General features: G+C 53.2%; 4 protein-coding genes across 9 annotated transcripts; 2 read left to right on the forward strand and 2 right to left on the reverse strand.

The window, feature by feature from the left end:
• Positions 1-326: 326 nt before the first annotated feature.
• On the reverse strand, positions 327-2,637 carry MYL11 (myosin light chain 11). The gene is made up of 7 exons (XM_025415843.2): positions 2,485-2,637; positions 1,770-1,865; positions 1,461-1,536; positions 1,153-1,257; positions 968-1,046; positions 616-664; positions 327-524 (listed from the first exon to the last, which is right to left on the reverse strand). The coding sequence occupies exons 1-7, from the start codon at positions 2,485-2,487 to the stop codon at positions 420-422; spliced, it is 513 nt and encodes a 170-aa protein (XP_025271628.1). The 5' UTR covers positions 2,488-2,637; the 3' UTR covers positions 327-419.
• Positions 2,638-6,866: 4,229 nt separating this feature from the next.
• Positions 6,867-18,763, forward strand: TBC1D10B (TBC1 domain family member 10B). Its single transcript, XM_025415837.3, has 9 exons — positions 6,867-7,880; positions 12,186-12,285; positions 12,581-12,688; positions 12,778-12,884; positions 16,008-16,122; positions 16,246-16,311; positions 16,493-16,682; positions 17,006-17,160; positions 17,239-18,763. The coding sequence occupies exons 1-9, from the start codon at positions 6,928-6,930 to the stop codon at positions 17,881-17,883; spliced, it is 2,439 nt and encodes an 812-aa protein (XP_025271622.1). The 5' UTR covers positions 6,867-6,927; the 3' UTR covers positions 17,884-18,763.
• LOC112640087 (sesquipedalian-1-like) lies at positions 18,514-20,717 on the reverse strand. The gene is made up of 2 exons (XM_025415842.3): positions 20,423-20,717; positions 18,514-19,557 (listed from the first exon to the last, which is right to left on the reverse strand). Exon 2 carries the CDS (start codon positions 19,532-19,534, stop codon positions 18,926-18,928), a length of 609 nt encoding a protein of 202 aa, XP_025271627.1. The 5' UTR covers positions 19,535-19,557; positions 20,423-20,717; the 3' UTR covers positions 18,514-18,925.
• On the forward strand, positions 20,419-22,935 carry CD2BP2 (CD2 cytoplasmic tail binding protein 2). 6 transcript variants are annotated; one of them, XM_025415840.3, is made up of 8 exons: positions 20,441-20,560; positions 20,993-21,012; positions 21,096-21,199; positions 21,439-21,574; positions 21,698-21,855; positions 21,976-22,417; positions 22,499-22,608; positions 22,691-22,935. In XM_025415840.3, exons 3-8 carry the CDS (start codon positions 21,122-21,124, stop codon positions 22,799-22,801), a joined length of 1,035 nt encoding a protein of 344 aa, XP_025271625.1. In that variant the 5' UTR covers positions 20,441-20,560; positions 20,993-21,012; positions 21,096-21,121; the 3' UTR covers positions 22,802-22,935. The 6 variants fall into 6 exon arrangements, with proteins under 6 accessions (XP_035574293.1, XP_025271623.1, XP_025271626.1 ...); XM_035718401.2 differs by having other exon boundaries at positions 21,507-21,574; XM_035718400.2 differs by lacking the exon at positions 20,993-21,012 and having other exon boundaries at positions 20,419-20,560; positions 21,507-21,574.
• The last annotated feature ends 3,097 nt before the right edge of the window (positions 22,936-26,032 follow it).

Raw genomic sequence — 26,032 nt, forward strand, 5'->3', positions numbered from 1 at the left:
TCAGCGGGGGTCTGCTGGAGATTTTTCTCTCTCCCTCTCCTCCCTCTGCCCCTCCCCTTGCTCGCGCCTGCGCTCTCTTTCAAATAAATAAATGGGTAAATATTAAAAAAACAAGTAGTTTCCCTGAAACCACCAGAGTCTTACTTTCCCAGCGGGAGTAAGTGGCGGATGTAGCGGATGGAGCGGATGGAGCCGCCCCACCCGGACCCCAGGCCTCCGGGCCACTATTTACTCGTCGGCTGGGCGCTGGCTTGGGGCCAGGCAGTGTTTCAGGCCAGCTTCCCACCTGAGTCCCTCTCCCACAAACGCACTGAAAGCGCCGCGGCTAATAAACAAAGACCAGTTTAGTTTTATTAGGAGTCGGGGTGGGGGTCGGACTGGCAGGAAGGCGTTGGCCCGCAGAAGCCTAAGAGGGTCCCCTACTCCTGGTCCTTGGCGTCGCCATGCGTGATGACGTAGCAAATGTTCTTGTAGTCCACGTTGCCTCCCACGTCGGGGGGGAAGGCTGCCCACATGTTCCTGATCTGCGGAAAGATTCAGGGGCGGCGTCTCCTACCGACTCCGTATGCTCCCCTCCCCCCTCCGTCTGCTTCTCCCGGCCCCTCCCCTGCTCACCTCCTCCGGGGAGAAGCGGTCACACTGCGTGGTAAGCATCTCCTCCAGGCTGCGGAGAGGTGACATATGGGGAGTTGAGATTGGGCTTCGTGGTTCCTTTCCAGTCCCTCCCACCTCATCCTGGTTGCCATTCCTGGTATCAACTTGAAAACCGAAGTCATTCCAGATCCCTCACTGGTCTCCCAGTCTGGCCTTCTCGGTTTTGCTCTTCCCCTCTCATATGTGCTGTGATAGTGTAATCCTATTGCCCATTTCCACAGTCCTAATTTTTCCCTTATTCTCTCTTTTATACCTAAGCTTTGGTAAGAATTTAAGGAGGCTTTCTGTGTTTGAGCTGGAAAGGGTCACTTACAACTGCTTCTTGATGGTGCCCTTCCCCTCAGGGTCCAGGACCTTGAAGGCTCCAGTGATCACATCCTCGGGGTCCGCACCTGGAAGGTCAGAAGGCGCATGAAGCAGAAGGGTTTCTGAAGGTTCTGTCCCTGAAAGGTGTGGGTAGGGGCATCTGGGGGCTTAGACCCAGGACATTTCATTCACCTTTAAGCTTCTCCCCAAACATGGTCAGGAAGACGGTGAAGTTGATGGGACCACTGGCTTCCTTCATCATGGCATCTAGCTCCTCATTCTTCACATTGAGGCGCCCTGGAGTAGGGTGGGGGAAGCTGGAGTGGGATCTTTCCGCCAAGGGTTGGTTGATCCTTCCCATAAATTCAGATCATCCCACCCATTTTTTCTTCTGGGTGGACTGAGGTTTTGGGGTGGAACTGGCAGGGCTGAAACCCAAGGCTCCTGAATTCCCAGTACTCTCCAGCCTTGAGTCTCTATGGGTAGGAGAAGGGGCTCACCCATGGCTGCGAAGGTGTCCCGCAGATCTTCCTTGTCGATAATGCCATCACGGTTCTGGTCAATTACCGTGAAGGCCTGTGGAAGGCAGGGGCAGGGAGGGATTAGTTCCCCTGTGGCCAGGCTTCAGCATCCCTAGCCCAGGCAGATCAGATTCTGGCCCCTTGCCAGCTGTTCTCTTACATGCCAAGCAGGACGGGAAGCAAGGAATTCTAAACCCTTCCCCTCCCCCTAAACAGGTGCACATTCCAGGGAGAGGTGGCAAGGGGTGCCTTTGGTCAGTTTCCAGTCTCCCTTCTCCCCTTACTCACCTCCTTGAACTCCTGGATCTGAGTCTGGTCGAACATGGAGAAGACATTGGAGCTTCCGCCCTCTGCCACTGCCCTTCTCTTGGCCTTTTTGGGTGCCTGGGGGGGTGAGGGATGGGCAAAGTGGTCCATGGGTGAATCCCTACATCTCTCTGGAGGCAATGGATTAGATTCAGGGTTCTTTGAGTCATTTTTTTAAAAGCAGCTCTTTTGGTTCTAGGTTTTCCTCTCCTTATGACCTCTTTGCTGAGGGGACTTGTTTTGGTTGCATCCCCAAATTCCTATCCTCCATCCTACCCAGCATGTGGGACTCCTCAACAAATCTCCTTTTCAGTGACCAGAGCTTGTCTCCTCTGAGTCCCAAACCTGCTGTGTGACCCTGATCTGCTCATTCACCCTGTCTGAACCTCTAATTTCTCATGTATAGAATGAGAGTTGAAATCCTTGCCTGACTCTGCCCAGAGGGTTTTAGAAAGGAGTACAGGAAAGTATGCAGCATGCTTTGAGAGAGGTGGGTCTCCTGTGAATGGAGAGTCTTGGCAGATTATCCTTGGTTGGATCACTTAGGCCATCTTTCTGTATGCTCCCCATTAGCAATGACAAGAAAGGGAGGATTCATCTGTTTCCTCTTACTGGACTGGGAATCAGCTACTTATAAAAAGTGGGGCTGCCTTGAGGTCTGAGGGATCTGGGTAGGGGCTGGGGGATTCTCACTCACCATGGCTTCAGTCTCCTGGGGGCAAGGCAGTGGCTCTGGCTGGGAAGGAGCAGAGTCAGCCTGTGACAGTCCCTCTGGGGTTATATAGTCCTGCCCCAGGGAGCCCTCAACATACCAGGGTAACCTTAGCCCTGTGGGTGCCCACCCCAGATACCAAAATAGCCCGGCTCAGGGCCTCTCCTTTCTTGGAGGGCTGGCAGCAGCTGGAGCTCAGGGAGGGAGGAGCGACTAGGTCTTGGGATGTGTGTCTCACTAGGACCCAGGCAGGAAAGGATGCTCACTTTCCCAAAAGGGGGCTCCAATATGCCAGAGTTCAGAGAGGACCCAAACTAATGCATAGTACTGGGAGAAAGATAAACCTGAGTGGGGTGGCTCCAGATTTATTTATTATTTATTTCTTTAAAAAATATTCCTCATTTTGAAATTAACATTTTTATGTTTCTATTTATTTGTATGTTTTTTAAAGATTTTATTTTATTTATTCATAGAGACAGAGAGAGAGAGAGAGTGAGGCAGAGACACAGGCAGAGGGAGAAGCAGGCACCACACAGAGAGCCTGACGTGGGACTCGGTCCCAGGTCTCCAGGATCACGCCCTGGGCTGCAGGCGGCACTAAACCGCTGCGCCACTGGGGCTGCCCTTATTTGTATTTTTAAAAAGATTTTTTATTTTTAAATAATTTCTGCACCAAACATGGGCCTTGTTTTCCCCATCCCACAGAACTTGTGGATATGAACACTATGTGGAAACAGTTTAGTGAAATATAATCATTACAATTCATATTTGTGCCCTGCCTTGGTGGACTTACAGCCTACCTGTGGAGACTGGATAAACTAAGAAAATGCCATAACAGCTGATCTGAAAAAAAAAAAAAAAAAAAGGACAGCTGATCTGGAGCACAGAAGTAGAGGGCATAGCAGCCCTGTCTGAGGATATGGGAATGATTTTATGAAGACCAGGAGAAGTTAGGTGAAAGTAGAAGGGCAGGCATGCTAAACAGAGAGCACAGATAAGCAAAGACCTGGAGAAGTGAAAGGTCAAGTTGTTAGAATGGTGACAAGGCTAGAGCAGAGGGTGTAGGCTGGAAACCAGAGATTGAAGGGTCTTCCATGCCAGGCTGAGGTGAGGGATAAGAACTTGGGAGCCTTGGAAAAGTTTGAAACTGAAGAACATAATCTAATGTGAGTCTATAATCATTTCATTGGATCCTATTGTGAAAGTTAGAATTCAGAGGAGGGGAGTCAGAGACACCAGGAGAGATGCTAGTTGGTCACTTCCTTCTGGGTGGCTGGAATGGCTAGTGCTCCTTTCCCCATTCTAGGCAAGAACCAGCTCGGCTGCTTGTGTGACTTTGAGGTACCCTCTCCTGGGGAAATAGTGGCTGAGGAAGCCCTGGGAGGCCAAGATTGGCAAGGACACCCACCTCCTCCTTCTTTTGCTCCCTCTAGGACCTGATGTCCTGAGGAAAGTACCTCCTCCTTTTTCCCTCCTCCAGCCTCATGCCAATGCCTCTAAGACATTTTCTTTTCTGGGCACTGAGGCCCAGCCACCTGTTGTCTCTAAGAAGAGAGAAGGAGCCACCCTAAACTTAGCAGCTGCCCTTGGCCTCCTACACTAGCCTCTCCCTGCTTCCAATGACAGCTGCCTCACCTTATACGGTTACCAGGGGGGTCTAGGCTCAGGGAGGAGCCCATTTATTCCTTGGTTCTGGGAGGGGAGGAAAACCCCAAAGAGGGGAAGGGGGAAAGTACTCAGGTAGTTTGGGTCAAAAGGAAAGCGTGGAAATAAGAAGGAGATCAGGAGCTGTATGTCTAACTCAGACACTGAATGGAAATACACAGGATCTGGGTCTGAGCTGGGAGCAAATAGCCTAAAAGAACTCAGAAACCAAGGAGGATCCGGGACATTGGGAGTTTGGCCTGACTGAAATTCTAGGATGGTGGACTCTGTATGGAAAATTGGGGCCCTCTAACTCTGAGGCTCAAAGGGATGGGGGTCCGAGAGAGGAGGGACTCCTAAAGTCAGAGCTTTGTGTTTGTGATCTATGGTATCCTGGGGGCTCATGAGACTGGGGTCTGGTTTCTTTTCTTTTTTTAAAATTTGTTTATTTATTCATGAGACACACACACACACAAAGGCAGAGACATATGCAGAGGGAGAAGCAGGCTTCCCGGCAGGGGGCCCAGTATGGGACTCGATTCTGGATCCTGCGATCACACCCTGAGGGGAAAGCAGACTCTCAATCGCTGAGCCACCCAGGCATCCCACGGAGGTCTGGTTTCTTAGCAGAAAATGAGGACTACAGGGATCCCTGGGTGGCTCAGAGGTTGTTTTTTTTGTTTTTTTTTGTTTTTTTTTTTGAGATTTTATTTATTTATTCATGAGAGGCACAGAGAGAGAGAGAGAAAGAGGCAGAGACACAGGCAGAGGGAGAAGCAGGCTCCATGCAGGGAGCTATTTATTCTCTCATGAATAAATAAATAAAATCTTAAAAAAAAAAATGAGTACAGAGAGGTGTGGCAGTGATGGGAGAGGAGTTGATGGAACAGGTCCTTCATCCCCAAAACAGTAAGAACAAAGATATGGGAATTCATGTTACTGGGAATTCATGGTTTGGGTGCTAGCATACCCACCAGAACTGGGGGGAGGGGTAGTGTCTGGGTGGCTGCCTCAGTTAAGCTTTGCCTTTGGCTCAGGTCATGATCCCAAGGTTCTGGAATTGAGCCCCACCACAGGCTATCTGCTCTGCGGGGAGCCTGCTTCTCCCTCTCCCTCTGCCACTCCTCTTGCCTGTGCCTCTTTCTCAAGTAAATAAATAAAATCTTAAAAAATTTTTTTTTTTAGAATGGGGGGCACACTCAGAGGATGAAGTCCAAGGAATTAGAGCCTAGATTCTGGGGAGGAGCTGAGATAGATGGGGGGCTGAGAAGAGGGACTTAGGGCTTGGGATTCCCATAGGAAATGGAGGATCCAGGGAGATGGGCTGCTTAGAGGATTGGGAGCTCTGGTTATAGTCGCCTAGGCTTTGAGTGTTGAGGTTGGTTGCTGGCCTAGATGAAAATTAAAGACAGACTGGCTGAGAGTACTTGATCAGAGGCCACTGGATTTGTGGTGGGGTCTCACAGACCACCAGAGTGAGGCGGCTCTGGATGGAGAATGGGAACCCAGGGGGCGCTTGGCTGGCTTAGTCGGGAGGGCATGCGGCTCTCCATTTCAGGGTCGTGAGTTCAAGCCCCACCGTGGCTGTGGAGCCTACTTAAAAAGAGAGAGAGGGAGGACAGGGAGAGAGAGAATGGCAGCCCAGAAAGGACTCAAGCAGAGCAGCGCGGCGCTCTTATTGGCTAAGGGCTGCACTAGTGTCTCTGGCCTCCGCCCCCTCTCGGCGCTGTCCCCAACTGTCGCCCCCTCCTGCGCTTGTCTCCGGTTGTCACCGATATCCCTGAGCTGGCACCGCCTGCTGGCAGCGCCCCTACCCTTTTGGATGCTGCCACTGGCCGAGACATCCGTCTATCTTACTTTCCTGTTGCCAAAGTGAGGGAATACTCTCATTGGCTGACGATGCAAATTAATTGCAAATTTGGCCCCCCCCCCCCGCACCCCCCTCCCCCAGCTGTCATTCCTTCTTGACTTTCTTGGGAGACCTCAAGAATTCCTCAGCTCTTCCTATTGACTGCGGATGCTGTCCGTCACCGTCCTAAGAGACACCCCTGTCTGTCAACTTGACCTCCGCCCACTCCCCCTGTTCATTGGTTCCCTTTTTACTGTTCCCTTTGGCCAGGCTCGCCTCTTCTTGCGCAGCACCCTCCTCCTTCCGTGGTCATTCACTCTCCAGCCATTTTTAGTGGCTGGGAGGTTCAGCTTCCCGCTTTTCTATTAGTTCTCTCCTTCGTCCCACCTCCGCCTGCCTTCGCTCACCCTCTCATTGGTCTTAGAGCCCTCCGCCTTTTCCATTTCCTCTTTCCAAATTACCCAGCCCCTTCCCACCCCCAACCCCACCCACCCTTCCAACGATTGGCAGAGACCCAGTTCCCTCTGTCCTATTATTCGTCCAAACACTCTGACGAGGCGGGAGGAAAAAAAAGGAGCGCGATGGGACTGCCCGCGCGCAGGCGTGAAACGCTGAAACGCTGGCCGCTTAGCCGGCACTGGGCATGTGCGCATGCGCGAGGTCGGCCGCTAGCCTGAAGCAGGAGGGAGGGGGCGGCGGCGAGAGCGCTAGGGGTAAGAGGGCGGGAGCGGGACCCCCGCGCCTGGCGCCCCGGGACCCCTGCCACGCCTCCGCGCGCCCGGCGGCGGCGGCCCGCGCGCCGCCCCCGTCCCGGACGTGCGCCGGGCCGCGCCCTTAGCCTGCTCCCCTTCCTTGGCGGGCGGCGCGGAGCGGCCTGAGGGGCGGCGCCTTCTGCGGCCGCCCCGGCGGGGGGATGTGAGGGGAGGCCCGCGGCCATGGAGACCGGCCCGGCGCCCCTGGTGGCCCCGCCGCGCCGTCATGGCGCCCCCGCGGCCCCCTCGCCGCCACCCCGCGGCTCCCGGGCCGGACCCGTCGTGGTGGTGGCTCCGGGCCCGCCAGTGACCACGGCCACTTCGGCCCCAGTCACCCTGGTGGCCCCCGGGGAGGCGCGGCCCGCCTGGGTACCGGGGCCCACCCAGACCTCGGCCCCGGCCCCGGCCCCGGCCCCGACCGTCACGAGCAGCACAGTGGTGGTGCTGACTCTGGAGGCCTCACCCGAAGCCGCGAGGACGCAGGTCTCCGCTGGCTCAGAACCCCTGGTGTCCGCGGCAGTGGCAGGAGCCGAGATGTCCGTGGCTTCGGGCCCGGGGGCAGATTCTCCGAAGACAGAGGAGGCTAGAACCTCACCCGCCCATGGGCCAGGTACTCCCACCGCGACCCCCACCAGGACCCCTTCCAGAACGGCTCCTGGGGCTCTGACTGCCAAACCCCCGCTTGCCCCCAAGCCGGGAACCACAGTTGCCTCAGGAGTGACTGCGCGGGTTGCAGCAGTGACCGCGGGACAGGTGACAAGTGGACATGGAGCTGCCCCAGCAACATCAGCATCAACTACACAGGCTCCAGAGGACCCTTCAGGGCCTGCTCCAGGCCCTTCAGGGACATGTGAGGCTATGGTAGCTGTTGTGACAGTCACCCCAGCTCCGGAGCCCGCTGAAAACTCTCAGGACCTAGGCTCCACGTCCAGCCTGGGACCTGGCATCTCTGGGCCTCGAGGGCAGGCCCCGGACACTCTGAGCTACTTGGACTCCGTAAGCCTCATGTCTGGGACCTTGGAGTCCTTGGCAGATGATGTGAGCTCCATGGGCTCAGACTCGGAGATAAATGGGCTGGCCCTGCGCAAGACGGACAAGTATGGCTTCCTTGGGGGCAGCCAGTATTCGGGCAGTCTGTGAGTACCCAGTGGGCACCCAGTGGGGACTGCTTCAGGGAAGCAGAGGTTGGGGAGGAGGAAATGATACACCTTGCCCAGACTCTGGCAGCCCAGACTGCTCTGAGGCTCCAGGAGAGTGTCTCCAGCAGGAGTGAGGTACTTGGTGATCCCTTTCATGCCTAGAGCATCGTGAGGTTTTGGTGGCACTTGGATGTTAGAGTTTCAGGCCAGGTGTCAGGAGTTCTGAGTTTGAGCTTTGCTTTTAGTGTGTTGTGTGCCTTTGACCTAGTGTCTTCCCTATTTCCGTGCCTCAGTTTCCTTCTCTATAAAGTGAAAGGTTGAATGACGTGATACCTAAGATTGTCCCAGGTCCTTGATGTGAAACTCCAGCTATGGGCCAGATATTCTGGAGGGTTGGTTGGGCAGGGGTTCTGGTAGTCCCTGAGGGAGGAGTCTGGGAGGGATGCAGGCATCTCCCCTCCCCCATAGTCCTAGCTCTGATGGGTTGGTGAGATGGGGAAGTCTGGTTGATGGAGGGGAGACCCTGAAGGCAAGACTCCTCTGCAAAACAGAGAAGGGCAGTCTTGTATTTTTACTAAAGGAAAAGGGTTAGGGGAGGCCTCTTCCCCATTTCCTCATCTCCCTAGCCTGGCTTACTCTTTCCTAGTTCCCTCCAGGGGCCTGAGTCACTCCTGATGTGGGAGTGTGATTGCCTCTGACTTGTTCCTTCCCTCTCTCCGGATCCTGTCCATTGTTTCTGTACTCTATTTAACCTGCTGGTCAGTTCAACCTACAGCATCACCTGAGCACCCAGGTGCCAGACCCGTGCTGGGTACTAGGGATAAAATAGTTGTTTCAAGGTGCTTAACATCTAGAGGAGAAACAGATACTTAAACAGTTGGCTTCAATATATGTTAGGTTTAGCCTAGAGATCATCACAGGATTTTGTGAGCACCTAGGAAAGGGATCTTTTGCCCACTCAGGAGTCTGCTGAAGGTCCAAATGCTGAAGAATGAATAGGATTTAGTTGTGTATGTGCGCATTGGGGTGGGGGGTACCTGTCTGGGGTTGGAGGAAAACAATTGGGAGGATATTCAAAGCATTTTTTTATAATCCAAAAAACAGAAAACCTTTGATTGAACACCAAAATTCATGGTCCTAGGAAGGCAACTGAAGTTTTTTTTTTTTTTTTTTTTTAAGATTTTATTTATTTATTCATGATAGTCACAGAGAGAGAGAGAGAGGGGCAGAGACACAGACAGAGAGAGAAGCAGGCTCCATGCATCGGAAGCCCGATGTGGGATTCGATCCCGGGTCTCCAGGATCGCGCCCTGGGCCAAAGGCAGGCGCCAAACCACTGCGCCACCCAGGGATCCCGGCAACTGAAGTTTGACCGTGGTGTTTTCCCATGCACAGGGGATGCACTGTTGTACACAATTTATAGGTGAAGAAACAGGATTAAAGCAGTTGAGTGAATTGCCCCACTCACATCTGGATCTGTGTGACTGACTGACTTTATCCTCAAAACCATGCTGCCCTAAGGAACTTGGATTGAATTGGATCTTAGTGTGCCCCTCGTGTGTGCCAGGCACTGTGCTGGTTGCTATTTTTGTGCTTTGTAATTTTGTCCCTCTAAAATCTATCTTCTGTGCTGGAGGAATATACTTATGAGGCAAGGCTGAGTGGGGCACATGTTACCTTAAAAGCTTGTAATGGCTCCCCACTGGTCACAGGATAAAATCCCAAGAACTTTTTTTTTTTTTTTAAGATTTTATTTATTTGCTCATGAGAGACAAACAGAGAGGCAGAGACATAGGCAGAGGGAGAAGCAAGTTCCCCAAGGGGAGGGAGCCTGTTGCGGAACTCGATCCCAGGACCCCCGGATACGACCTGAGCCAAAGGCAGACGCTCAACCACTGAACCACCCAGGCGCCCTTCAAGTGCTTTATTCTGCAGACAGGTTCCTTATTATCTGGCTCTGTCAGGCTTTCTGGTCTTCTCTCTTGCCAGTCCTTGCCACCTTGCCATGCACTTAGTACTGTGGTCCTTTTTTTTTTTTTTTTTTTTTTTTTAGATTTTATTTATTTATTCATGAGAGACACAGAGAGAAGCAGACCCCATGTAGGGAGCCCAATGTGGGACTCGATCCCAGGGCTCCAGGATCATGTCCTGGGCCAAAGGCAGGTGCTCAACCGCTGAGCCACCCAGGCATCCCCTGTGGTCCTGTTGAACTGGTTGTAGTCTTTCTCCCTTCATACTCAGGCTTTCCCACCTGCCAGGAATGCCTTTCTCCTCCTCCTTGTCTTGGTATGTTCTACTCAGTCCTTCATGGTTTATGAAGATGTCTCCTCTGGGAAGCCTTTCCCGATGTATCCACTGCCCCTACTCCCGTCAGTGCCTCTTCTGTACATTTTTGTCATTGCATTTCCCACACCACATTGCAGTTATCTCCCCTGCAAGCTTGTGACCTTCTTGAGGGCAGGAAAGATACTATCTTACTCTTCCTAATCCTTAGAGTTTAGAAGTTATGATAGAAATTGAGAGATGTTTAAGGGGCTTCTGAGACGAAACTAAAATTTAATGAGCCCTTCCATTTACCAGTCCTTTATATACAGTTTCTCAGTAGTCCTCTCATAACATTGTGATGTAGGTGGTGACATCCCTTTTTTATAGAAGAGGAAGAGACTCAGGTTATCACTTTCCAAGATTCCCCAACTTTTTTTTTTTTTAATTTTATTTATTTATTGAAAGACACACAGAGAGAGGCAGAGACACAGGCAGAGGGAGAAGCAGGCTCCATGCAGGGAGCCCGATGTGGGACTTGATCCCGAGACTCCAGGATCACGCCCTCGGCGGAAGGCAGGCGCTAAACCGCTGAGCCACCCAGGGATTCCCAGATTCCCCAACTTTTAAGATTTTATTTATTTGCTCATGAGAGACAGAGAGTGGCAGAGGCAGAGGGAGAAGCAGGCTCCCTGCTTTGCGGGGAGCCTATTGTGGGACCTGATTCTGGGACCCCGGGATCACGACCTGAGCCAAAGGCAGATAGATGCTCAACCACTGAGCCACCCAGGTGTTCCAATTCCCCAACTTCTAATGGATGGAACTGGGTTTTGAACTCAGGTCTGTCTGGAAACTCAAGTTCTTTCTTCCGTTCACTCACCTCCTCTTACTGGCTCCTACAGATAACTATTTCAAGCCTTATGGGCATCTTGAATGTGAAGCTGTGACAGAACAATGGGCAGACAATGCAAGGAAAACTTCATTTGCTTGGGAATCTAGGATGATTTCAGGGAGGAGGAGGTAGAGGGAATTGCAGATGGCCCAGGAAATCTCAAGAGTCTGATAGGTGGAAACTCAGTTGCTTCTAAGGAGGCGAGAAATATTTTGGTTCTGTATTTTATTTTATGGATAATAATTGCTGTTACTTACTGAGCACTTGCTATTTGTCACCTCATATAACTTCTCCATCTTACAAATGAGGAAATTGAGGCCCAGAGGAATTCAGTGACTTGCCCAAGGTCACACAATGAATAAGTGGTGAAGCTAGAATTGGGCCCCAGTCTAATGCAAAGTGTGGCTTTTTTTTTTTAATTTTTATTTATTTATGATAGTCACACAGAGAGAGAGAGAAACAGAGACATAGGCAGAGGGAGAAGCAGGCTCCATGCACCGGGAGCCAGACGTGGGATTCAATCCCGGGTCTCTAGGATCATGCCCCGGGCCAAAGGCAGGTGCTAAACCGCTGCGCCACCCAGGGATCCACAAAGTGTGGCTTTTATGTATTTTGTACCCTCTCCCCAAACTTGTATGTGCAGGATTTGAACATACCCAACACATATAGAGATCCAATATGAGAACATGATCTCTATACAGAGATTCCTTCCAAAGAGAAGTCCTTTTGGGACGCCTGGGTGGCTCAGCAGTTGAGTGTCTGCCTTTGGCTCGGAGTGTGATCCCAGGGTCCTGGGATCGAGTCCCACATTGGGCTCCCTGCATGGGGCCTGCTTCTCCCTCTGCCTATGTTTCTGCGCCGCCCCCCCCCCCGCCCCCTGTGTCTCTAATGAATAAATAAATAAAATCTTAAAAAAAAAAAAAAAGTGCTTTCAGTATGGTAAGCTAGACCCTTGGGCAGCTGAGCAGCCAAATGTTCTGATATTTGGCAGCTCACAAAATGCTTTTCTATCTAGTATCTCATTTGAAACTGGGGAGGTAAAAAACAACAACAACAACAAGAAACTGGGGAGGTGACTTCAGTTCCACCGGCAATCCATGTTTTACACTACTGCTACTGACCCCTTCCATGCTCCCTTCATCCTGCAGAGAAAGCTCCATTCCTGTGGATGTGGCTCGGCAGCGGGAGCTCAAATGGCTGGAGATGTTCAGTAACTGGGATAAGTGGCTGTCACGGCGTTTCCAGAAGGTTTGGAAGGCTTGAGTGGTGGGCAGGGCAATGGACAGATTGGGAGGGGGCCAGAGAGGGCTCATGTGCTCCAGGGAAGGCATGTTAGTATTTGCTCTTTAGACAGACATTGGGGCAGGTGGTACTTGGGCCTGGGAGGAGGACTAGCTTTAAAGATAGAATGCCAAGCCAGGTCCAGTGGAGTCAAGCCAATGGGATGTGGAAGAGGTGTGCCAGAAGCCTGAGGACTGCTGGGGAAAGCCTGGAGGCTATGCCAGCCCCTGAAGCTGTTGCCCTGCCTGCCACTCTCTCTTAGGTGAAGCTGCGCTGCCGGAAGGGGATCCCCTCCTCCCTCAGAGCCAAGGCCTGGCAGTACCTGTCCAATAGCAAGGAACTCCTGGAGCAGAACCCTGGCAAGTTTGAGGTGTGTCCAGGGTATGGGGATGTGACATGGTGTGAAGGGTATCATCAGTCCCCCCAGATCCTGAGATAGTCCCTGCTGTTCCACTGCAGGAGCTGGAACGGGCTCCTGGGGACCCTAAGTGGCTGGATGTGATTGAGAAGGACCTGCACCGCCAGTTCCCTTTCCATGAGATGTTTGCTGCTCGAGGGGGGCATGGGTAAGATGGCCTGACCACATGGGTCAGTCAGCAAACATTTGTAGAAGGCTTCAGGTGGATACAGTTCTTGCTTTCCAGGGCTTCTAGGAGAGTGGTCCTTAATGGATTGAGTATCAAGCCATATTGAAGGAAGCATCTTGGGAGGGAGATTCTGACTTGGGGTTGGGCTGCACAGTGACTTGTTGGGGGGGGCGCACAGTGACTTGTTGAGGTTACATTTGAACTGGGTTTTGAAAAATAGATGGGAGCAAAGCAAGGGACAGGTTTTTCCTGGCTAGGGGTTAAGCTGTGTCCGGGATGTGTGGTTGGGTAGAGCTGCGGCTGGAAAAGCAGTTTAGAACCAGATCACCAAAGGCCCTTAAAACCTGTTCCAAGTCACTTTATTTTTTTTTTATATTAATTTTTATTTATTTGTGATAGTCACAGAGAGAGAGAGAGAATGAGGCAGAGACACAGGCAGAGGGAGAAGCAGGCTCCATGCACCGGGAGCCCGACGTGGGATTCGATCCCGGGTCTCCAGGATCGCGCCCTGGGCCAAAGGCAGGCGCCAAACCGCTGCACCACCCAGGGATCCCCCCAAGGCACTTTATACTTTTGTTCTATATGCTGGGCTTACCCAAGATAGACAGACAGATAGATAAGTCCTTAGTAATATGCAAGATAGTATTAGGTAGCTCTTAGGTGGACTTTTTTCATCAGTTGGTTCATCTTTTCAGCAAGTACTTTTCAACACCTGCTATCTGCCAGGCACTACTCAAGCCACAGATGACAGCAGTTAACAAGAGACAAAACTCCTGCCCTTATGGGGCTTATTACATTTTAGTGGGGATAGAGGATGAATAAATAAGGCAAAGTATGTTGTATGTGAAATGGTGGTAAGTATGAAACGGGTTTTAAAGCAAGAAAGGGGAATAGGGAATGTGAATGGAGTTTGGGTTACAGGTGATCATCTGACTTGTGTTTTAAAAGGATCATTCTGGCTGCTGTGCTGGGAATAGACTCTAAGGAGACAAGGACAGAAGCAGAAAGACCTATTAGACCATTTCCATAATCCAGAAGAGAGACAATGATAGATAGACCAGAATGGTAGCTGTGGAACTATAGGGAGAGGTGGTTGGGTTCTGGATCTATTTTGAAGGTAGACCCAAACGATTTGTCCACAAATTTGATGTGGAGTATGTGTGTGAGAGAGGAAGAGTGAGTGAACATGCAATTAAGGCTGACCCTGAAGATTTTAGGCCTGAGAAACGAAGAATGGAATTGTTATATACTGATGCGGATGGGGAAAATGAGGTTAGACGGGTACATCAGGAGCTCAGTTTGGAATGTGAGGTTTGAAATGCTAATTGGACATCCAGATGGAGATGTCTAGTAAGTTGGATGTACTATATGTACAAGTCTGGAATTTGGGGAGAAATTTAAAGTGGATGTAAGCTGGAAATTGAGAGTTGTCAGTCTCTAGATGGGATTAAATACACCCATGAGACTGGATGAGATCATCAGGGTGGCAAATGTAGATACAAAAGGAAGCTCAAAGATTGAGCCCTGCAGCTCCAACATTTCAAGCATGGGAAGATGAGAACAAGCCATCAAGAGAGACTAGCAGCAGAGAGGTAGAAGGAAAACCAGATTTCTGGAAGCAAACGAGGGGTTTCAGGATCAGCTGTATGAAATACTGCTGATTGGTCAAGTAGAGTCAAGTCTGCAGGCTGACCTTGGGACTCAGCTTAGTGGAGGCCATTGGTGACCTTGATAAGAGCAGTTTTGCATGGGGCAGTAGGTTAAAGCCTCATTGGAGGATGGGAAGAAAGAGATTGACGGCGAGTCTGTACTCTGATGTTTCGCTGAGTAGGTAAGGAGAGAAGTGGTATGGGGTTTGGAGGCGAAATGGGGGGTGGCCAAGAGACATTTTTTTTAAAGCAAGAAGAAATAACAGATGTTGGTATGCCAATGAGAATGATCTAGTAGGAAGAGAAAAACTGATGATGTAGGAGAGATGGGAGGTGTGCTGGAGGGATGGTCTGTTTAGTGAGAGTGGATGGGGTGCAGTGCAGCCTTTCCACAATGGAAAGGCTGTGTTTGGCCAAGACCACAAATAGTTTACCCACAGCAACAGGGGAGAAAGCAGGGACACATGCAAGTAGGTGGGTGAAGGTAGCATGGAAGCTTGGGGGAGTTATGTGTTTATTTTAATAGGTATTAGGTAAAATAACTAGTGCATCAAACCTGTCATTTCATGGATGGAGAAAAAAATATTGAGGGAAAATAGGTGAGAGGTATGCAAATAAAGCACAAATAAAGATCATACTTCAGTGACTGAATTTTGGAATAGAGGTCATTTTTAAATTTTTTCTGGGGAAGAAATGAAGGTCTGAGCTATGGAATGGCTGTGGAGACAGAAGGAACAGGCATGAATGAAATTCAAGAGGTAGTGTTGAGAAGACTTGGTAAATAGCCATGGGGAGTGACGAGGGGCCCTCTTTTCCAATGTGTAGCTGAGTGAATGCAATTCCCAAAAACAGTGATGGGGCATTCTCAAGAAACAGGAGCAGGTCTAGGGCAGAGATTTTCTTCTTTTGCATGCAGAGACAAGAGAAAGGTCTGAGGCACAGCAGGCTTCCCAAGCCTTCACCAAGAACCAGGGCCCACTGGACATGGTGGCAGGAACCTGATGCCATCCAGTGGGGCAGATGAGGTGGGCCCTGCCCTGGGAGAGCCCCTGCTCTGGGGTGATAAAAGCATTCAGACAGTGCTCTAGGAGGGCTGATGCTGTGGGTGGTGAAAGCTTCCTGAAGAAGGTGACCTTGAAGGTCTATGGGATATTAGCAGATGGAGAGAGCACAGCCTCTGTGGGAGAATGAGTAGGGAGCACGTGGGGTGTGCAGGCAAGGGTGGAAGGCTGGAGCCTGGAATGCTTTCATTATGGTCTGAATCTTTGGCTTCACCTTGATGGATAGCGCCAGGAAGGTCAATGGAGGTATGTGGTGGTGAAGCTCTGGGGTTAATCTGGAACTGGATCTAGGAGGGGTCTGGAATGGGGCTGGTTGAGGGGAGTAGGCCTAGTTTGGGGCAGAGAGGCTCCAGCTCCTGTGACTGCCCTCATGGTCTTCCCCCAACCCACAGGCAACAGGACCTGTATCGGATCCTAAAGGCCTATACCATCTACCGGCCTGATGAGGGCTATTGCCAGGCCCAGGCCCCAGTGGCTGCAGTGCTGCTCATGCACATGCCTGCTGAGGTCAGTACACCCTGGGCCTTGTTGGGGAGGGCCTGGGAGGACCTTGGTGTACAGCAGTGATGGGGGGCTCTCTACTCCCTGTCTCAGGTCCCATCCTTCCCTCCTTGTTTTTGCCCTTCCCAGCAAGCTTTTTGGTGCCTGGTGCAGATCTGTGACAAGTACCTCCCTGGTTACTACAGTGCAGGGCTGGTGAGTGTCTGAAGGCCGGGTGTGCCCAAGGCTGCAGGGAGGTCCCTGTCCTGCCCCACCTGCTGCCCTTTTGTCCCTCTGCTCTGGGCCTCTCCCACTGAGGTGAGGATCCCCTACTTGGGACAGTTCTACCCCAAGGGGGCTCCAGTAGGCCTCTTCTCAAGGCTTATCCCACTTCCAGGAGGCCATTCAGCTGGATGGAGAAATCTTTTTTGCTCTGTTGCGCCGGGCCTCCCCGCTGGCACATCGGCACCTGCGGCGACAGCGCATTGACCCCGTGCTCTACATGACAGAATGGTTCATGTGCATCTTCGCCCGCACCCTGCCCTGGGCATCAGTACTGCGTGTCTGGGATATGTTCTTCTGTGAAGGTACTTCTGTAGCCATTCAGGCCATGAGGGGCCTGGGGTTTCAGTGGCTGCCAAAAGGTATTTCTGGAGCCTAGGCTTTCCTGTAAGCAGTCTGGGGGCTGGAGAGATTGGGGCCTAGCCTTGGCTCTGCCATCAGCCTGGAGCCTACTCTCCCTCCCAGGAACTTGAAACCCATGTCAGCTCATTTTCCTTCATGGGGCCTCAGTTTCCTCATCTATGAGGATGGCAGTAGGACAGGGATAGAGCCTATGAGTCCCTTTGAATTGGGGCAAGTTGAAGTCCCATCCCTGGTCACCCACGCTGTCTTTTCTCTGCCCTTGCAGGCGTCAAGATCATCTTCCGGGTGGCCCTGGTGCTGCTGCGGCACACGCTGGGCTCGGTGGAGAAGCTCCGCTCCTGCCAGGGCATGTATGAGACCATGGAGCAGCTGCGCAACCTGCCCCAGCAGTGCATGCAGGAGGACTTCCTGGTGCATGAGGTAGGCTGTGGCCTGAGCACATCCACACCTGCTTCATCCCATCCCCTTCGTCCTGCTACCCATTTCTTCTCTGTCTAGGTCACCAACCTCCCAGTGACAGAAGCCCTGATTGAGCGAGAGAACACAACCCAGCTTAAGAAGTGGCGGGAAACCCGGGGGGAGCTGCAGTATCGGCCCTCTCGGCGACTACATGGCTCCCGGGCCATCCATGAGGAGCGTCGGCGGCAGCAGCCACCTCTGGGCCCCTCGTCCAGCCTTCTTAGCCTCCCTGGCCTCAAGAGCCGAGGTTCCCGGGCTACGGGGGGGGTCCCCTCTCCACCTCCTCCTGCCCGCAGGGCTAGTGCTGGGCCCACTCCAGGGCCCGTGGTCACTGCTGAGGGACTACATCCATCCCTTCCTTCGCCTACTGGCAATAGCACCCCACTGGCTCCCAGCAAGGAGACTCGAAGGCAAGAGAAAGAGCGGCAGAAACAGGAAAAGGAACGTGAGAAGGAGCGGCAGAAACAGGAGAAAGAACGGGAAAAGCAAGAGAAGGAGCGGCAGAAGTGGGAAAAAGAGCAGGAGAAGGAGCAACAGAAGCAGGAGAAGGAGCGGCAGAAGCAGGAAAAGAAGGCCCAGGGCAGGAAGCTCTCACTGCGTCGAAAGGCAGATGGGCCCCCCACCCCCCAGGATGGTGGGGACAGGTCCTCGGCATCTGAGGCCCGGCAGGATGCTTACTTCTGACCTCTGTTTTGGGGCTGGACTGCATGACCTCCCTCTTTTTTCCTCAGTCCAGAGCAGGCCTGGCCTGGGGTGCTGCCCCAAGCCTCCTGGGCCAGTGGTCACTCTCTCTGGGGAAAGCAGTTGGCTCCCCATCTCCTTTGCCAGCCACTGGTCCCTACACAGCTGGGACAGTGGGAGCGCACTGGGCAGCCGCCTCTCCTTGGGACAGCCTCGAATAAGTCTGGAGCCCCTCACCTCCAGTTAGGTCCAGCTGGGGTCTCTGTCACTCCTGCCCCAATTCCCTCTGGGGTCCTTCCCAGGTGCAGTCCTGATTGGCCTTTAGTCACCTCAGGGGTGACTTGGCGATGGGAATCAGCAGTTTTCAGATTCTTACACTCCAGTTGCTCCCCTTTATCCGTGAGTGGAGCCGGGTTCCTTTTTCCCTGCAGCCCTGCCCATCTCCCCCTCTTCCTGCCTGGGGGCCAAAGCTCTCCTCGCTCTACTTTCGGACATCTCTGCGTTGTAATTATGTACAGAGGACCTGGTGGGTCCAGGGTGGGGGTGTTCGCTCTATCTTCTGTCCTTTAGTTCTCCTTCTACAATGTTCTTGCACTCATTTATTTAAGGGGACATGCCTTGGAACAGGAAATGCCCCCCCCCCCCAACCATCCTCCTTGCTCTCTTTCTTCTTCACCACCTTCCTGTGTATTCTCAGGCCTCTCCTGCTTTGTCTCACCAGGGTCCCCACCTTTTACATTGTTTCCCTCCAGCCCCTATCTGGGGAAGGGGTCTTCCCTTGAGCTCCAGGGGGTGGAACCCAATGTTTACATTCTCTTCTATCTCTGCTCCTATCCTATGCAGCGCTTTGAGGAATCAGAAAAGAACCTGCTGTTGTACCTGGGCCCGTCTCCTGCTTTGTTATTTGATAGAGGGGGTTAGAATAAGGACTGGGCAGGGGGTGGGAAACAGTGGAGCAGGCCAGGATCCAGGCATCTACCGAAGCTGTGGGCTGGTCTTGGCACGTGGGTACCTCTTGGCCTTTGGTCCACCTTTCAGTCACTCATCAGCTGCTGAGCTCCTGTTCCTCTTTTGCCTGGGATCTGCTGCCCCCATTGTTAGCCTGGGGCCCTCTACGCACCACCTGCAGCACCCGGATCTCCTTTCCAAAGTGCTCATGCAATTCCTGGAAGCTGGAGGGGATACCGAGGGTGGCAAGAAAGCCACAGTCCTCTGGGGGTGAGCTGGGCTCTTGGCCAGCTGCCTGGCACAGCTCCCGGTACTGGGCCTCCAGGGGGGGTAGTAGCGCCACCAGCCGCCTCCAGCTCGCCCCAGCTAGTGCCCACAGCCAGGCTCCCAGCTCTTCCTGGTTTTCTGCTGCCAATTTGTAGGCACGCCCAGCTGTTCCCTCAACCCTAGGGGTCAGTATGGTAAAGGCATAGGGTTCTGTGGCCCCAAGGCGTGGCTCCACCCGACAGTTTTCCAAGAGAATGAGGCCCAGGGGTGTGTGGTCCGCCTGGTTCTCCAGGTAGAAGAGGAGGTTTCCCCGGAGGATGAACCAGCGGCGTTGATAGCTGATATTTCGGGCTCCTTTCTTCAGCAAGATGCCCTCGCGGTCTGGAGCTTTTCTGTATCCACGGAAGAAATTGAGTACGGATTTCTGGTGCAGTTTCATGGTAGTCCAATCTGGGAGTAGACCTTGGGGGCAGGAGAGAGAGCTGGTCCTAGCCTAGTGGGATTTAAGAGTGTCCTCAAGAGTACAGGTCTTGCTCCCCCCCCCCCCCCCAGCACTGGGGCCGACACCTCCCACCTACAGTTCTCCCCTTTGGGCTAGTTTACAGACCCTGGGCAGGGGCCGCTGGCCTGGACCCCTATTTGCTTGCGCCTGTAGTTGGAGAGACGCACTGTTGCCCTTTTCCAGGCCTACCTGAAATCAGGGCACAAGAAACTTCGGCCTGGGTACTGGACACAGGTACCACCGTCACCTTTCCGAGACGGCTCTTCCCACCTCTCAAACCAGGAACTCCCCAGGGGATAGGTGTCGGGTAAATGACTTCCCCCGGGTCCTAAAGAGACCTGTGTTCGGCAAGTGCCCCGGAACCACCCCGGGCCTCCAGGCTGGCCATCAGAACCGGGTCTTGCCTCGGGGAAAAGAGCAGGGCCGCACCTCGGGGTAGGAGTGGACTGGACTGGACGCTGAGTGGAAAGGAAGGGTTTCCAAGAAGATTCTGGTGAGGGGCGCAAAGCCCTTGGGCAACCCTGGGGAAAGTGATTCAACTATGGAAAGGGAAACGGGCCATTGTCCCACTTTGCTCCTCCATCATGGTCCTGGGCGCCCCTTTAAGTAGAGTGCGCTCTGCTTTCTCCCCAGAGCCTCTGACTGCTGTCGGAGGGAATCGAAACCGCATCCGGCCATCTCTCTCGTCTGATCGGGGCCTAGGCGTTCGTACGTCCCCTGTTCTCGCCATTGTCGCCCCACACTGATCACGTCACTCTGGGTTGGGCGGGGAGGTGTTTCCCGCTCACTGTGTACTTCCGCCCGCTTCTCCACTTAGTCCCCTACCCCGAGTGAAGCCACTTCCGGCCTTCTCCAGCGCCTTCCGCAGTTCCCTTCCGGGTGATGGCGGCCGCTGCCCCGGACGTAGCCGTGGGGAAAGCAGCTCTCTTTTTCCTTCCCCGCCGGCCTCCCGTCGATCTTTAGGTGAGCGCGCGCCGGTGGGGTCCTGGAATCCTCGCGGTTCTGCCGCCCCTCTGATTTGTACACTTAGCCCGGGACAGTTGGGGGTCACCCCTCGGAGCCGGGAGTTCGGCGCGGGGAAGAGGGGGTCGGCCAGGACGCCAGGTCCTGGGTCCGCCCGGGCCCCGCGGGCTCTGAGGGAGCTGGGGGTGTAGGAGCCGGTGTCAGCCCTCAGAGCCTCGTCGCACCCAGGACTGCGGGGGCCAGGAATGGGGGGGCATGTGTGGGGGGTCTGTCTCCTTTCGTCAAGGGTGGGGGTTGCCCGTGGGAAGCCCCTCCGCGCGTCCGCCTCTCCGGCCCCGCACCAGCAACTCTTTTGGACCAAACCAAGTCCCCGGGGCCTCCTGGCGGCCGACTTCCCTTTCGGCCCCTGACTCTGCACCCTCTCTTCCCAAGCTGGATCTAGTGCGTACCAGGTGATTATTTGTTGTGCTGGCGGCCCTTCGGCGGTGAGTAGCCTCGCCCAGTTCCCTTAATCTGCACCCTTTCCCTCGCTCAGCTTGGCGAAGGCCCCTCTGTGCAGGCATGCCAAAGAGGAAAGTGACCTTCCAAGGCGTAGGAGATGAGGATGATGAGGATGAAATCAGTGTCCCCAAGAAGAAGGTGAGGTGGCCAGACTCCTGTATTCTGGGGAGGAGTGAGGGCAGGGAGAAGGAACTGGAGGCTAGAAGAGAAAGAAAGCTGGTGGGGATAAAGCGGTGAAAGGTCTCGCTTTTTCCATGTTCTCTGGGAAATGGGTTTGGAGAATTTTCAGTCTGAGAAAGCTTTGAAGAAAAACCTTCCTAGAGTACTTTGAGGAATAGCCGCAAACCTGCATCTCTCAACTTGCTGGCTCCTCACAGCTGGTGGATCCTGTGGCTGGGGCAGGGGGTCCTGGGAGCCGCTTCAAAGGCAAACACTCTTTGGACAGTGATGAGGAGGATGATGATGATGAGGGGTCCAGCAAATACGACATCCTGGCCTCAGAGGATGTGGAAGGTGAGCTAAACCCAAGAATTGTTGCTGCTGGAGGAACAGATGGGGTTTCACGGGATATGGGGTGGAGAAGGCTCTTGTCTGTTTTTGCTTGCTCAGCCTGGGCCACCTGTGTCTTTGGTGCAGGTCAGGAAGCAGCCACACTCCCCAGTGAGGGAGGTGTGCGGATCACACCTTTCAACCTGCAGGAAGAGATGGAGGAAGGCCACTTTGATGCTGATGGCAATTACTTTCTGAACCGGGATGCTCAGATCCGAGATAGCTGGCTGGACAACATTGACTGGGTGTGGCCCAGGGGTTGACTTTGGCTGGGGACCTGGAGGCAGCAAGTGCTGGGCTTGTGCCCTGCTCACGGTTTGTAAGAGATAACCGACCCCCCCCCCCACCCCGTTTTCATATCACAGGTGAAGATCAAGGAGCGGCCACCTGATCAGCGCCCACCTTCAGACTCAGAGGAAGAAGACAGCCTGGGCCAGACACCAATGAGTGCCCAAGCCCTCCTGGAGGGCCTTCTGGAGCTGCTGTTACCCAGAGAGACAGTGGCCGGGGCACTGAGGCGTCTGGGGGCCCGAGGAGGAGGAGGTGGCAAAGGGGGCAGCAAGGGGGCTGGGCGGCCTAGTTCCCCTCAGCGCTTGGATCGGCTCTCTGGGTTGGCTGACCAGATGGTGGCCCGGGGCAACCTCGGTGTATATCAGGAGACAAGGGAACGGTTAGCCATGCGGCTGAAGGGGTTGGGGTCCCGGACTCAGGGACCCCCTGACCCCACACCCCCACCCTCTCTGGACATGTTTGCTGAGGAAGTGGCAGAGGGGGAGCTGGAGACCCCAACCCCCACACAGAGGGGAGGTAAGATCAGAAGGCAGAGGAGGGGTGTTGGGGCAGGAGGTAGGGCACTTGAGGGCCAGATGGCTTTGCCTGTTGTTTTAGAAGCAGAATTGAAAGGAGATGATGGTCTGGTGGACGTGATGTGGGAATATAAGTGGGAGAACACAGGGGATGCTGAGCTGTATGGGCCCTTCACCAGCACCCAGATGCAGGTAAGCCCCTTCCTGCTTCTACCACTACCCCCCTTCCCTTCTCCCATGAGTCTTTCCCCAGCTCTGCTTTCCTTTCCTGCAGACCTGGGTGAACGAAGGCTACTTCGCAGATGGTGTTTATTGCCGGAAGCTGGACCCTCCCGGTGGACAGTTCTACAACTCCAAACGCATTGACTTTGACCTCTACACCTGAGTCTGCTGAGGGCCCAGTTTGGTGGTCCCTTCTTTCCTTGACTCTGGAGGAGGCCCCAGCTGTCTCAGGCATTGAGGATTTTGGGGGCCACCTTTCAGTCCATTTTCCTTTCCCAATAAAAGCCTTTAGTTGTATGTTAGGGCCTTGGCTGTGCTGATGGCCAGGAGCTAAGGTGCTTCATAGCCCCTTTGGACTTGCCTCATGAAGTTCTTCTTGGGAGTGTTTGGTCACTTGAGCCACCTCACCTTTGTTTACCATTCCCAAGGTAGAGCCAGGGCTCCCAGGTGGCCTGTGGCCTTCCCACCTGGATTCTGCTCACCATCTCAAAAATCTCTTTGCTCACCTGCTGTTCTCCAGTACCCTCGGAGCAGGGTTCCTGTTTTGTTTTTCTGCAGTCCTGTTTTTAGAACTTTAGAGTCTCTAGCCAGTATAAGATGGAGCTTCAGAAGTAGAAATTTTTAGGCTTCAAAAGGGCTGAGACATATGCTGGGGGTGAGTGGGAAGCCTGGTACCCACTCCCTCCCCACCCCCTCGGGATCTCCAGCTCCTCAGGCGAAGTGTGAACTCCAGGCCACCTGGGCCAACCATTGAACAGACAAAGAGGGGCAGTGTCTCCCTGGAGCTCACACAGCAATCTGAGCATGACTTGACCCCATGGGTTTCTTGCCCAGACCTTTCTTGGCACCTTTGAGGCCCTGAAGCTTCCATTCCCTGGGCTCTCGTGGTGTGCCTGGTATGAGGCTAGTGCTTTGAAGGAACTCTCAATAACTAGGGAGCTGATCCACTTCCAGGAATTCAGATTCTGAAGAGTGGGGTCGGGAAGGAGACAGGTATCATTGAACCTGGACCTCCCACCTCTAACCAGTTTTGCCTTATGCCTCTTCTCTCATGCACCAGGTTAGGGGGAGTCCTCCACATTTCTACCTCGACTGTCCATTGGTGTCTCAGCAGGGCTGTAAAATTACTCCTCATGTTCTGAATGAATTGATCTAGGTAGTGGCTTGGTGGTTGGGACTTTGAAAAGCTTCCAGGTGATTCCAATGTGTGGATGAGTGGAAAACCATCGGGTGGGACTCCTGTGATTGGGTTCCACCTCAAGCGAGGGGCCTCTTCCCAAATCCTGCGGTGGTGGCAGAGGTGAACAGGTGTGGCCAGGGCTCCGCTGGAGTCTGTTACAGGACTGTGGAGCACCAGAGCCCCAGGTGGAAGGAGCCAGACTGGGAAGTAGGAAAGACAAGGACAGGGTGGGGATACTTGGTACTCCAGCAAGGTCTCCAACTTCTGTGATAATTAGGTCTGTGCTAGTGCCAGTCCAGACTTGGGTTTCACCGACTCCAAGATCCCTTCAGTTGTAAGAACTCTTTATGTGTCATTGAGGAAGAAAACCCTGCCAATTACATTTACGAGATGTCAATGATTAAAAGGTGCATCCTGATTTCAGAAACAAGAAAGGAAAAGCAGTACAGCTGCCACCTTTATAACCCCAATGACTGGCTTGTGGGAGGGGCTTAGTGTTTGGTGAATAGGTAGCAGTTCCCTTGAGACTGCCACCAGCACCTGGGGCCTCCACCTGGCCAGAACGGACTCCCATCTTCCCCTCACAGCGTCCTCCTGGGTTCACCCTTTTTCTTTTAAAGAATTTATTCATGAGAGACACACAGAAAGAGGCAGAGATAAGGCAGAGGGAGAAGCAGGCTCCACACAGGGAGCCCGATGTGGGACTCGATCCCGGGACTCTGGGATCATGCCCCGGGCCGAAGGCAGGTGCTAAATCGCTGAGCCACCCAGGGATCCACCCCCCTGCCTTTTTTTTAACTTTTTTTTTTTTTAATTTTTATTTATTTATGATAGTCACAGAGAGAGAGAGAGAGAGAGGCAGAGACACAGGCAGAGGGAGAAGCAGGCTCCATGCACCGGGAGCCCGACGTGGGATTCGATCCCGGGTCTCCAGGATCGCGCCCTGGGCCAAAGGCAGGCGCTAAACCGCTGTGCCACCCAGGGATCCCTGCCGCCTTTTTTTATTTTGAGAGATTGAGAGGTGGGAAGGAGCAGAGGGAGGAGAGAGAATTTTTTTTTTTTTTTAAGATTTTCTTTATTGGGACCCCAGGGTGGCTTGTCTGCCTTCAGCTCAAGTCATGACCCAGGAATCCTGGGATTGAATTCCACATTGGGCTCACCACAGGAAGCCTGCTTCTCCCTCTGCCTGTCTCTACCTCTCTCTGTGTCGCTCATGAATAAATAAAACCTTTAAGAAAAAATATTCATGAGAGACATAGGCAGAGGGAGAAGCAGGCTCCCTGCAGAGAGCCTGACAGGATTGGATCCCAGCACCCCAGGATCACAACCTGAGCTGAAGGCGGACTCAACCACTGAGCCAGTCAGGTGCCCAGAGGGAGAGCCTGATACAGAGCCTGATGTGGGGCTTGGTCTCGCTACCCTGAGCTCATGGCCTGAGCTGAAATGAAGAGTTGGACACGGAACTCATTGAGCCACACAGGTGTCCCAATCTCTTTGATGACACACTGTAGGCAGAATAATGACCCCCCCCCCCAAATATGGCATGTCCTTAACAGAATCGGTGAAGATGGGACCTTAAGAAGCAAAAGAGATTTTAAAGAAGTGATTAAATCAGTGACTGAATTGGGGGGAGGGTTGTTCTGGATTATTGAGGTATGTGGGCCCAGTGTCATCAAAAGTGACCTGCAATGTCAAAGGGTTAAGTCAGGAGGGTCAAAGGAGGTGAAGGTGTTAAACATGGCTGCTGGCTTTGAAGATGGAAGACAGGGCCATATCCCAAGGAATGCAGTGGTCTGTGGAAGCTGGAAAGGCAAGAGCCACTACAAAGGGCAGCCCTACTGGGGATTTGAACCCAGTGAAAACCATTGTGGACTTCTGACTTCTAGGATCCTACCTAATAAAGTTGTGTCTTAAGCCACTAAGCTTGTGGTTATTTGTTGCAGCCCTAGCAGGAAACTAACATACCCCATCTGAGTGATTGCCTCTTCCCTCCCACAAACATCCCTAAGTTTTCTCCCTGTGGCCTTTCCCTATTACAAGCTCCTATCAGCACTTAACTCCCTGGCTCTTCTTAAAAGTGTGTATCCGTGTGTGTGTGTGTATACACACACACACACCCATCAGCAGTCCCTCCCCTTTCCTTCCCACCCTCCTCATCCTCCAGCACCTGGCAACCAGTAATCTTCCTCTCTCTCTGTAGAGTAGCCTATCCTG

This window comes from Canis lupus, chromosome 6 (assembly GCF_003254725.2).
Source record: "Canis lupus dingo isolate Sandy chromosome 6, ASM325472v2, whole genome shotgun sequence".
Taxonomy (NCBI): Eukaryota; Metazoa; Chordata; class Mammalia; order Carnivora; family Canidae; genus Canis; species Canis lupus.